This window comes from Glandiceps talaboti, chromosome 13 (genome assembly GCF_964340395.1).
Source record: "Glandiceps talaboti chromosome 13, keGlaTala1.1, whole genome shotgun sequence".
NCBI classification, from domain to species: Eukaryota; Metazoa; Hemichordata; class Enteropneusta; family Spengelidae; genus Glandiceps; species Glandiceps talaboti.
This window is the reverse complement of record NC_135561.1, coordinates 9,194,437-9,208,038: the sequence shown is the minus strand read 5'-3', so window position 1 is coordinate 9,208,038 and position 13,602 is coordinate 9,194,437. Positions and strand designations below refer to the sequence as shown.

Below are 13,602 nucleotides of genomic sequence, written 5' to 3'. Positions count from 1 at the left end.
ATATCCGATATTAAACTGTTTAAAAAATAAACAAAGTCAGATAAGTATGAACAATTCCAGATGAAGAATTAACGTCGTAATATTCTATTTTCTAGAGTCATTATTTGTATCAAGTTTTCTCTAAAACTGAAACAGATTTCTGAATTATACATATCACTGTACATTTAAAAACATGATCACCTTCAAGTGTGCAGACATCTATACATTTTACAAATCAAAAGATATTTCTTTTTTTTTTTAAAAATTGTTATTTTGATATTAAATTGATGAGATACATATATTTAAAACTTTACCTGTAGAATTCTGTTCAAATATTTAGAACCTGAGTTCTTAGTGGATATTTAAATTGCTAGCTATGGATAATACGACGTGCATTGACATTAAGGGCAGTATGTGTCGGTGACTTCAGTTCTTGTGAAAAGTACAAATTATGCCAAACATACATAGATACATAGATGTTTGAAAAGTGTAAAATCTATAACATTACAACATACCAGAAATGTTATTTTATGTGCGAAAAGTCTATAACATTACTACATACCAGAAATGTTATTTTATGTGCGTAAAATCTATAACATTACAACATACCAGAAATGTTATTTTATGTGCGTAAAATCTATAACATTACTACATACCAGAAATGTTATTTTATGTGCGAAAAGTCTATAACATTACAACATACCAGAAATGTTATTTTATGTGCGTAAAATCTGTAACAACAGATTAAAAGTACAAATTATGCCAAACATACATACATAGATGTTTGAAATATGTAAAACCTACAACATTAAAACACACCAGAAATGTTACTTTATGTGTGTAAAATCTATAACATTACAACATACCAGAAATATTTTTTTGTGTAAAACCTATAACATTACAACATACCAGAAACATCATGTGTGTAAAACAATAACATTGCAACAACATACCAGAAACATATGTGTGTAATACCTATCATGTTAACATACTAGTAACATGATATATTGTGTTTAAACACTAGAACATTAAAACATACTTGAAACATAATATTTTCTGTGTGTAAAATAGCAGAAACATGTTGATGTTTTAAAAATATTAATCTATAATATTAACATACATATATATTATGGTTTTCCGAACTATAACATTGCAACAACATACTAGAAACACGTTTCCTTTCAGCATTTTAAACATTAAAAGCCCTGAGATTTAACATTTCTAACTATGAAAATATTTATACATACAAGAAATACAGCACAAAAAATCAAACACAAACACATACCTGACAGCAAATTCCAATAAAGTGAAACATGAACACATATAGCAAAGTATCATTACTTTAACACAACATGACACATAACACATAATGCCACATCATATTAACAAATGCTAGCGTGTACATTACATGACACATAACACGTCATGACACATTTCAATGACAATTGCTAGAGTGTAAACAACATGACACATAAGTAGCGCATAACACATCATTTTACATTGATACATGCTAGTGTAAACAACATAACACGCCATGTCACATTACATTAACAAATGCTTCAGTACACAACATGACACATGACACAACACATCATGTCACTTTACATTAACAAATGACATTATACAACATGACACATAACATCATGACACATAACATTAACAAATACTAGAGTGGACACAACATGACACATAACACATAATGTCATGAAACATTACATTAACATGACACATAACGTCATGAAACATTACATTAACAGATGCCAGTGTATACAACATGACACATAACACATGTCATGACATATTACATTAACAAATACTAGTGTATACAACATAACACATAACGTCATGACACATTACATTAACAAATGCTAGTGCATACAACATGACACATAACACGTTACATAATGTAATGTTACATTAACAAATGCTAGTGCATACAACATGACACATAACACATATGTTACATGATGTAATGTTACATTAACAAATGCTAGTGCATACAACATGACACATAACACATGTTACATAATGTAATGTTACATTAACAAATGCTAGTGCATACAACATGACACATAACACATATGTTACATAATGTAATGTTACATAAACAAATGCTAGTGCATACAACATAACACATAAAGTCATGACACATTACATTAACAAATGCTAGTGCATACAACATGACACATAACACATGTTACATAATGTAATGTTACATAAACAAATACTAGTGCATACAACATGACACATAACACATGTTACATAATGTAATGTTACATTAACAAATGCTAGTGCATACAACATGACACATACCACATATGTTACATAATGTAATGTTACATTAACAAATGCTAGTGCATACAACATGACACATAACACATATGTTACATAATGTAATGTTACATAAACAAATGCTAGTGTATACAACATGACACATAACGTCATGACACATTACATTAACAAATGCTAGAGTGAACACAACATAACACATTAAGTGTTAGACATAAAAATACTGCATGGTACCATCAACAAACTACAAAATTTCCCCAATTTCCAAATCCATACATGATATTTTTTCTAATCATTATTATCTGAGAAGAGATGAGGATCTTTGTAAATGTCACATTTTTACCTTATATCAGATTTCTGACAATACCTGGAAGGAAAATCTTCAACTAATTAGACTAAGATACATCATGTCATTCTGCCCTCACTGGCCTACTCCCATTCTCTCTTGACCGATGTGCGAGGGCGCCCCAACATGACATACCTTACATACTACTGATTAATTTCATTTCACTCCAAAATAAAACACAACCATGAAAAAGATTCAATCCTATTTATACATCAAAAGAAGACGGCCTGCAACTCCTGAGTATTTTTGTCGCCAAATAAAAGGTTATTATAATTTACCCTTCACTATCATATATATAGTATGAGAATACAGTATCACAGCAGTTAATATGATGGAAGTTTTGCCAATGACTATTAGCCATAAAACAATTGACAGTGAAGCATAAAATATGAGTAACTTTTTTTTGGAAACAAAAATGACGAAAAATACTTGGGAGTTGAAGACCATGTATGTTTCCTTTGAAGTCTTAAAGTTTAACAAGGTAAGTTCGTTTTCATTTTTCACAAAACCAATATCAAAGATTTTAAGACAACCTTGTGTTCATACTACAAGTTGAATTTCATCAAAATATAAAATTTAACAATCTGAAGATGTCATGCGATAAAATCTCACACCACACAATTAGTCAAAATTAGAAAGAGTTGTGTTACTAACTTTCAGAACTAAATCACCCAAAATAAGTTTTTAAAATGTTCTGAACTTTCAGAATAAATTACTGAAAAACTAAATTTCAAATGTTCGTGATAGTTCTAAACTTTTAGAACTAAATCTCCTAGAAACCAAATTTTAATTGTTTGTATTAGTTCAAAACTTTTAGAAATAAATTCATTCAAAAAACTAAGTTTTAAAGTTTGTGGTTAAAGTTCTAAAGTTTCAGAAATAAATCACTCAAAGCTAAATTTCAAATGTTTGTGATGTTCTAAACTTTTAGACCTAAATCACCCAAAAATAAGTTTGAAAGTTTGTGTTATTTCTAAACTTTTAGAACTAAATGACCCAAAATGTATAATTTAGTTCTAAACTTTGTAATTCAAAATCTAACTTTCAAATGTTTGTTTTAGTTGTAAACGTTTACAACTAAATCAATGTCAAACTGACAATGAAATGTTTGTGTCTAAGTTCTGAAATTTCATGACTAAATCATTCAAAATCTCAAAGTGTTTGTGTAAATGTTGAATTTAAAGAACTTAATATCATTGTACTCTAAAACTATAAGTCTCAAATAGAAAGTGTAAATCAAGAAACAAATTCCATTCAAACTGACCTAAACTATCAAATAGTATGTGATTGTTGTCATATAAGTCCTCTCCTTACAATATAGTAGATCTGGGCCTTTACAAAGTGTTACAATACCAAGGCTGTCCGTTCGCATCATCTGGCTTTGGTATCACACCAAATGCGACCTTCAAATGTTGAAGCAACTGCTGTTTTTTGTCGTCAGGTAGGAAGGCAGATCGTGCAGCGTTAAAAGTCTACAGACAAATAAATAGATTAAATTACTTGTATCGAATACATGAAGAAAAGAAAATGGATGAGTCTATCAAAGAGTTCTGAAGTTACCGTATATCGTACCTGTCCATGTACACCCCCCACCCCCACCTTTGAATCTGCACTAGTTTGTAACTGTAGTATCGTTTTTCAATCAGACAACTGTAATCTATTCACTGAAAGTGTTGACATACCAATAATTAGACACTGCACATGTTAACCAGTGGTTGATCTTATCCATAAATAGTGCAGTAACAGGTTGAAATTGAGGTCGCCATTGAGGGCGCTGATTTTTGGGTATGGACCCAAAAATAAATCTGATTTGATTTCTTGTACCATATCATGTATACAGCTACAAAAAAAATATGTTCACCCACAGGTGATTTGATACTATTCAGGGTGCATGATATCACGAGTATAACAAAAAAATTTCAAAAAAAATAAATATTCCAGTTCCAGCTCGTGCAGCAATGGTGCTCATCACAGAAGTGATAAATACTTACAATTTTTGAGAGCTCAGCTTCTGAAAGGCCCATCTTGTTAAATGCCACATTATATTCATTTGTTATGGTTGTCTGAAAAACACTATCATCATCTGTGTTCAGAGAAAAGTTGACATTGTCTGCTGCAAACCTGCAACAAAACATATCATAAGTTATACTTACATGTATTGTCATGGTGAGAAGGAATGGTTCACAAACTCTGGGTTTACAGTATATTAAGTATCAGAGGTCTTTTCATAGAGTCTAAAGGAACATCATTATACCAAACCAGTTTCAATGTGGTTTCAAACAGCTGGTAGTGTGATTAGCTGATCGACTGATCAATTGAAATAGATCGATTGATTGATTGATTGATTGATTGATTGGTGATAGGTAGGTTGATTGATTGATAGTTGGTTGGTTGATTGGTTGAATGACTACTGATAGACTGAGTGACTGACTCACTGATTGATTGACTGATTGGTTGATTGTATGTGTGCGTGCGTGCATCCATGCATGCCTGCATGTGCGTGTGCGTGTGACATAAAAAAGTGTCTTGACTTTGGACACCTACAGAAGGACTCTGGGTCAAGAGCAACTTTCTTGACTTTGGGCATGTACAGGAGGTTAAAATCAACAGTCCTGACTTTGGACACCTAGAAGGGGGGTGGGGTGGGGAGGGGGAGGGGTTTCAACAGAATCTGTCTTTCCACCAATAACTGATAAGTTCATACTTTGTTAACCTTACCTGACTGCTGGATGTTTCTTGAAGTCTGTGGTACCAGCTGTACCAAGATGATAACTAGACATTGGACACACTTCTAGGTGAATCCTCTCATCAATAACTCTTTGATATAGTTTTTCATCTGATAGTACATGATAGCCATGACCAATTCTCTCTGCTTTCATTACATCTAGAGCCTCCTTCACATTAGCAGCAGGTCCTGACTCCCCTGCATGGACGGTACGGTGAATACCACAACTTTCAGCTTCCTATAAAATGTGAACATGGATCACAAATTGACTTCACACTTGTCCTGACTTTTGCACAAAATCTTTGAATATTATTTTTGTTCATACATGTAAAAGAGAATGAAAGCATAGCTTTCTTCTTCTTTTTTTTTTATTTAAATGTTTTGTTTATTTCCGTTAAATCATAGTTTTTGGAATTATCAAATGTACTTGTAGTTGTACAGGTTTGTGTAAAGTCATGACAACGACGCAATTATATCCATCGATCCTTCACTCCTATAATTCAGCAATCTGTGAAGTCAGTAGGGCGCCCTCTACGACATATTAGGAAAGAATGTACAGCATCAACACATATTTTATACTGCCTTCAAAATACAGTTCATACATAACATGTGTGCACAATAAATATTAGATTGAACAACAAGAATGTGTTTTAGAGAATGCAACAAAATGTAGTCTGCATCTATAAACACTGACTAATGTAATCATCCAAACTTTGCCATGTTAGTCAATCCTAAGGAAGACATACTCAAAAACCCATGTTATTTCTGGTATGCATTATTACTCATAAAAAGCAGTGCCTCCATATTTGATTTCTGAATGGTTGCTTGCATGTATTAGGCAAAAAAAAAAAATCGTTTCGGGTCACCACTTAATTATCCCCGTGTCAGTCTTTTTTGTGTGTGTTTGTCAAGCCCAGTCTGCAGATCCAGTGGTAAACACAAAAATAACCCTCCCTACTTCATTGAAGATGACAACTGCAGAGCCATTCATGAACAAGCAAATGACATCTGTCCCACATACATACTTGCTCTAAAGTAATAAATAAAACGAACAGTAACTGCCATAAATAGTAGACTGAGCAAAAGATTTGTTGAGAATAAAAAAGAAATTGCATCATCACACCACTTTAGACAAACTCTACTGACCAGAAACAATTCTTCTTTTAATTGGGGGGGGGGGGGGGGGGGGGGGGGGGGCTCTTAATGTGCAATCAAGGAATTATCTTTTCTTCATGCAACATGCCAGCAATGTGGGTTTGCAAGGATTGTATACATAACTTGTAATTATTTTCTCTATTTTTCATAAACTCTAAAAACTTTCCAATAAAGGCAACCAAACCATAATTTAATGTTTGGAGAATTTTGTAAATACTAATTTATTCTTAAACAATCCATTAAAAGTGATCAGTACAAGAAATTTACTGTACGTCATGTAATGACTACAGTAACTGTAATGATGCAGTATTTTTCACGATTCATAGCTTGAAATTTTTAAGACATAAATGTAAATGAACCATTATGACTTTACTTATGTCATTTTTTATGTCAAACCCATAACCTCACAACCCCCCCACCCCCCACCCCAGCCCACCACCATCCCCACTGCCACTGCCCGCCCTGAGCATTTAGAGAGTGTTACATGCCAAGAAAGTGTTTATGTCAGACTTCTTTACTGGGAGATATATCTTCATGATCATCCTCAGCTAAGTCAATAGTCACTACTGTTTCACCCACCCATACCCCTCCCCCAGGGCCACCCACCACCTAACTGCCTGTCCTGTCAGTATTGAGAGTGCGTTACGTACCAAGAATGCATTTATGTCTTCCTTACTGGGATGTATATCTTCATCTCCAGATAAGTCAATTGTCACTATACTGTTTCACCCATCCTACCCCCTCCCCTCCCCACTCCCACTGCCCATCCTGTCAGCATTTAGAGTGTGCTTAATACATACCAAGAAAGCATCGATGTCTTCTTTACTGGGACATATATCTTCATCCCCAGCTAAGTCAATTGCCACTACTGTGTCGTTATGAAATTCTTTACATAATTCAACAACATCATGTGACCAACCTGCAATGTCCAATCAAATGACATGTTTTTAACAAATGAGTGGGCAGTGACGGCAAATCAATTAACATGATTTATTTTAAGTATCATGAATTGATGACAAAAACACATACTAAGATATGAAAATAAAAAGAGTAATTCAAGTAATTTGAATGACTATAAAATAGGACAGATTCGCAAAAGAGATTTTTAAAAAATTGTGTGCTTCCGATAACCCGACCAACCCTAGTTTAAGCCTTCTACCCTAAACATTTTTTTAGACATCTAAAGCAAAAAGATAAGAAATTCTTTGTCTTCTTGACCTTCATGCATGTCCGTTTTCTTTCCCCAGTGATGTCTGTACATATTTCATCAAAACATCACAGAAGGAGTTTGTTTTGGTCAAAGCAATATTTTTTCAATATTTTTCAATAAAAAGATAAAATCAAATCAAATCCTGACCTACCTACTCTATTTTCGGGGACCGTGTTATTGAAAACACACATTTTTTTTTTCTTAGCCAGATCAAAGATAAATGAATTATACATTATTCAGTTTATAATACACATGATGAAATAAACAAGTAAAAGCCATGCAAACAAAAACATTTGGGAGAACGTAGTTGACATAACATGACATTTTGACATTAGCACATACACTCTCAGTTAACACACTTAAACAATAGATGAACCACAACTTCACCATCATTGCATAATCTCATCCACAAACCTACCTGGAAATCCACGCATACAACATAGAATACTTTTCACTGTAATGCCAAAATCCTTGCTTCCTTTACGTAAGCCTTCATTTACATACATCACCACATCCCGAGGTGATACATCTCCACCTGTACGTCCGAGTTCCACAATGTTGTCATTGGCCAATAAATGTGGACTATACCGAGCTTCAATGTATGTTACACCATTCTTAGCTTTATCTTCACATAGTTCATATGCAATTCTTTCTATGGCTTCCTTATCCCCCCTGTGGATACAAAATGTCTATCCATGAAGAATCCAATATTTTACATAATAAGAATGGCAAATACCATTCTTGCAAATCAGAGTCCATACACTTCTGCTGAGGCAACAAAGCCTCTTGGGAGGTGCGTCTTTAGACGGTGCCATAAAAGAGGCTGTGGTTTACGACGATGGGAAAATACCGGAACATGGTCAGTATTTGAAATTAAATGTACTACTTCTGGATGTGATCAACCCCTAATTATCATGCACAATATCTAATTATTGGTATTTTAACAATTTCCAGTGAATATATTGTTGGTTGGTTGTCTGACTGAAAATATCATACTTCAGTTACAGCCAGTGCAGCTTTAAACTCAGCTGTAAAATTCATAGATCATACAGACATTAATTCGACACTCACCAGCTTGTTAAACTCTACTTACAACTGGATTATGCTTTTCATGTTAAAATCAATTTACTGTATGTAATGCTAAACTATTAACATATACAACTGTTGAAACAGGAAAATAAAGCCCTGGTTTGGAGAAAACAAAAAAGTACAGTGCCTGCAAGTTACAGCATAGCATTTGTTCTGTAGATGTAGGAAAATTTGATGTCTACATACACAAATAAACCGCTACTGGTATGTCAATAATTACTGTGTATAGTAGAAAGTGTGGCTATTCAGTTTATTGTTTTTGATGTTAACAACACAATATTACATCATTGCATGGAGTAATTACATTCATCTCTAGCCAAAGTCAATAATAGCCAACGTCAACAAACAACTGTGGTTTCATTGTTAATGTAGGTGATGGGCAAATGTACATGATGGTTACCGTGGTTGGCTTTGAATCTGCAGTTTGCAGGCTCAATCCTCACCACTGTTGGTTTGTGTCTGAAATGGCTAAAGTCTTTGGGCAAGATTTGAACCATGATTGTGTCCCAAGTCAATTGGGTATAATTGGGGACCTGTTAGGATAGAGGTTGCAATGTGAATGCTTTAATCCTGTGCACTAGAAGCTGCAATGGATTGTATAATACTCTCCAGTGAGTTGGGGAAGTATAGAGGGCTGTTTTGCCACTATAGTTCCTTACCAGGAGTAATATCTGTGAGTGCCTTGGGCTCTCAAGGGAACAGATGCATTATAAATACACATAAATAAATAATTTCATTCTGGCATACTCATAAAAAAAAAATCATATTTTTTAAAAATGTGATTTATAATAATACAAACATTTTAGAGTTGTGAGTTTACAAAATCACAAAAAAATGAAAGAAATATACAGCCCAAAGACTTGGTTATCTGGTTTTACTTGACAACACTATTTGCCACAACTTAGCCAATATTAGTCATGTCAGACAGGAAAGTGTCTTGACGAACAAATTGTTTAAATATAAAATTCTCATACAAAATCACTGTTACAGAACTGTTACAGGATAAATATCTAAAATCACAAAAAATACTTACACAATCCAGGGCGTAAATACATCAAAGACTTTTAGAAATTTTTGTAGGTTGCCTATTCCTAAGTATGTCACATCTTTCATAAATTCTTCGTATGGTTTCTTTGCTTCAGGAGAATCATTTTTCCTAAACAAACAAGAGGAAGTGTGATAAATAGAAATTCTTTGCAGAAAACAGAACTGAAAGCGTCATAGATTATCTCAAAAGCCAGTGTTTTTGCTAAGGGTGGTAAGGAGGTAAAATCTACCTGCATTTCTGTGTCATATTACCTGGGTTCCCTACCAGTGTTTTTGCTAAGGGTGGTAAGGAGGTAAAATCTACCAGAGTTCCTTAGTCATTTTACCTGGGTTCCCTACCAGTGTTTTTGCTAAGGGTGGTAAGTATTAAAGTAAAATCTAGAAGAGTCCCCATATGTGTATGTAGTAGAGGGCACATCTCATTCATTTTTCCCTCACAGATCTATTTTTGACAAACATGGACATCTATATATTCTGCAGGCCATTAACAGTACAGATGCATGAATGGTTGAAGTGGATGCAAATGAAATCGATCACCAGGGCCACTTGGAATCTTGAATAGCACGATTTCATGGTAATGGTGACACCATAGAAATCTTTGTGTCTTGACCAATCAGGTTTCTAGATTTGCACCATCAATACACACTGGCACAATACTTACTAATTGACAGTCATAGTATAGAATACATCTATATACTCACTTGGCCAAATCATACAATGTTGAACACCTGACACTACCATCTAAGTGGCAATGTAGTTCCACCTACCAAACAATAACAAAACAACATTGTCAAATCCTAAATGGGGTCAGTTACAACTGGAGTTAATTTTATAGCATGTACATGTACAGAGATTTGCATATATGTGTAAGGCCAGCAAAGGTTTTGGTCAGTCAGATTAAGATGAAGAATGATGTGTAAACCAGTTGTCTACTACTCTAGTTCCTATACAGTATCGTTATGATTTACACCTCTGTGGTTTCGTTAGAGACCACGATGGCATCCAGACTAGTTGTCTACTGACTCTGATGGTCCTGTTTCTTCCTTGTGACTGGACTGATAAAACTACACTACTGTCCAAAACTGTGCCATTCATAAGTGGACCAATGACTGGATCTGTCAGACTAAAAGTTGTTTTATAGGCCCAAGTAAAACAATTATGTGATTCCAATTACACTCAATTTTAGAATAGGAGGGGTAGGTAGATTTTTTTTATTTTTTTTTTCATGTGTGAGTGTCTAGTTCAGATTCTCCATCATTTTCCAAATGGTCTCTGTGTTATTCATTTCTTCCTATCAGATATACAGCCATTTACAGATTAGAAGAACATTTATATATTGTCTTTTTAAGTTGATCTCAGTTCCTGCATCCACTATTTCTTCACGATTTTATTATTTTTTCTTGAATACCTAAAAAATGTTTAGAGTCAGCAGTGAAAAACTAGATGGGGTTGGGTAACCGGAACCAAACATTTTTTTATGCCTCATGAAAAATAATAATCATAAAGAAATACATATTGCTCATCCATATGGCCACTATAATTATAAACTCACTGACAGGACATATAAGTGAACTAGAGAATGACGATATGACGACTTTCTAATAATGTCATACATGTTGACTTGGAATTCTGTCTACTTCATAGAAGCCAAGTAAAAAATACATATATCATGTTTCTGATTACATACCATTCAAAAATAGGTAGGTGCAGTTCTCAAATTCATGTCATTCTTTTAGGGTCATGACTACTTTTTGTATCATTTTCAGACTAATTTTTTGTCTCTCCCCCCCTCCCCACACACCATTTTACATCAATTAGTACCACATTTTAATAGTGAACAAGGAAAATTCAAATTCACAGTTGCCAGACTTGCATTGTGTCACACAGCTCATGTAACATAAAATATCTTTGGTAGGATATTATGTAAGAGTAGCTCAAATTGGAACCACAAACAGTGTCCCAGATTTCCCAGATTGGAACTGGGACCGTGATGCACTCCCAAACTGAAAATGGAACCAGTCCCAGACTAGAAATGGGGCAGGTCGGATCCCAGAATGGAATACCATGTCCCAGAATTGAAATAAGACTCCTTGCATTCCCAGATTAGGTTTTGCTTAATTGGCAAAATGTGAAGCCTCTGTTTATGGCAGTTGGGGTTTGAGCTACTGGTACATAAACTGCAAGCAACTAATTTGTCAAAAGAAACCTTTTCTAGACAAAATCGAATTAAAGTTTAGAGAAACACAATGACTGTATTATATATTACAACAGTTATCAATACTTTCAAGTATAGCCCCCCCCCCCCCTGATGTGTACAATATTACTGGAAAATTACATAATATTGTTCATATAAAATTCTAACACCCCCACCCCCTACTAATACATAAAACTTTTAAAAATTCACAAAATGTTGCCCATAATCTATATATAATATGTATAGTTTTAGTTGTAGGCTGCATAATTTTACACTGGCTTTGGGTGTGACCTAAAGAGAATAGCAGAAATTAATAACAAGTTTATTTTATAACAATGAAAGGAATTTTTTTTTTGAAATCATGAAAGTGCACTACACTATACTATTACACTAAAAAAATTACAAATGCGAACAAGACGATGCAAAAAGGAGAGTATGTGTTGAACGGGGTGTTGTGTTTACAAAACATGAACTGACTTATTCAAGGTCGAACTGTCAGAAAGGTCAACGTGGTATGATCTATCTGACACCAAAGCCTTGACATACATATATACTAACAATCGACCCTCTCTATGTAGTGTATACAACCATGGAAAGGTTATACTTCCATGATACAACACAGTACATTTCCTTCAGCTGAGTTTAATCAAATGAAATAGTCATACATTTAGTGTATACATGAGTCACACACATTACGTAGGAACGTGACGTAATGCTGCACTCTGTAAATGATGGAAGGTACTATAGCCATGTAAATCACATGAAAGTGCCAATTACATGACGGTCATTGTCAACAATGCTAGGGTTTACCGTAGGCAACGTTATTATACATAACACACCAGTGTATATGTCCAGTTGTACGTTCTTTCTTCAACACATTTTACATTGCAGAATGGGCGACCTACTACCTAGTATGGCTTTTAAAATTAGCACATGTTGAAACAGTAAATGCGTAATGGCATATGGCGAATCTCCGGCGTCTGAGCACCGATCGCGGCAAAACTACAGCGTCTGACTTACCCGGAATTTCGAAGAGCTCAGAGCAACTCCAGTAGCAGCCATTTTTCGTATCATAATGAGTTTGTTCACGCATAGACGGGATACTATAGTGTTGCTTGAAAAGATGCCAACCAATGCTAACGCACTTACACTAAGCTGCGTATGTACGAAACGGTGATGGCGCGCACTTCGAATATGTTTGCTGACGATCAATGATACAAAGCAATGCAAAGGGCACTCATTTCACCAATCAATGGTTCGATGCCAGTGTTATTAATAATGCAATAATTTAGTTGACGGATATAGTCATCTGATCGAAATACGCGTGTGAGAGAGAGACTATTCTATAAATATATTCCTGTTAATGTATAATAATTAAAAGCGAAAGTGTCACAATGTATACAAATGTAGCTTTTCACAATATTGTTCGTTTTACTGTTTATTTCTTTTATGCGGGTTTGCGCGCGGAGGACCGAGAGTTGAGAGCGACGTATCGAAACCGCTACAGTAGTACTATATCTAGCAACAATGTAACCATACCATACTGTGTAACCAGCGAGTATATTTTC

At 34.5% G+C, this 13,602-nt stretch overlaps 1 protein-coding gene across 1 annotated transcript; it reads right to left on the bottom strand.

Annotated features, from left to right (window-relative positions):
* Window positions 1-3,854: 3,854 nt before the first annotated feature.
* LOC144445046 (adenosine deaminase-like) lies at window positions 3,855-13,112 on the bottom strand. The gene is made up of 8 exons (XM_078134597.1): window positions 13,055-13,112; window positions 10,542-10,603; window positions 9,827-9,949; window positions 8,123-8,376; window positions 7,295-7,413; window positions 5,333-5,577; window positions 4,606-4,735; window positions 3,855-4,086 (listed from the first exon to the last, which is right to left on the bottom strand). The coding sequence occupies exons 1-8, from the start codon at window positions 13,106-13,108 to the stop codon at window positions 3,949-3,951; spliced, it is 1,125 nt and encodes a 374-aa protein (XP_077990723.1). The 5' UTR covers window positions 13,109-13,112; the 3' UTR covers window positions 3,855-3,948.
* Between the last annotated feature and the right edge of the window lie 490 nt (window positions 13,113-13,602).

Bases quoted from the DNA above. Each gene is read 5' to 3' on its own strand.
- LOC144445046 (XM_078134597.1), bottom strand. From the start codon at position 13,108: ATGATACGAAAAATGGCTGCTACTGGAGTTGCTCTGAGCTCTTCGAAA. The intron at 10,604-13,054 runs GTAAGTCAGACG...ATTGTTTGGTAG, and splicing joins TGAGCTCTTCGAAATTCCGG to GTGGAACTACATTGCCACTT. The intron at 9,950-10,541 runs GTGAGTATATAG...TTGTTTGTTTAG, and splicing joins ACATTGTATGATTTGGCCAA to GAAAAATGATTCTCCTGAAG.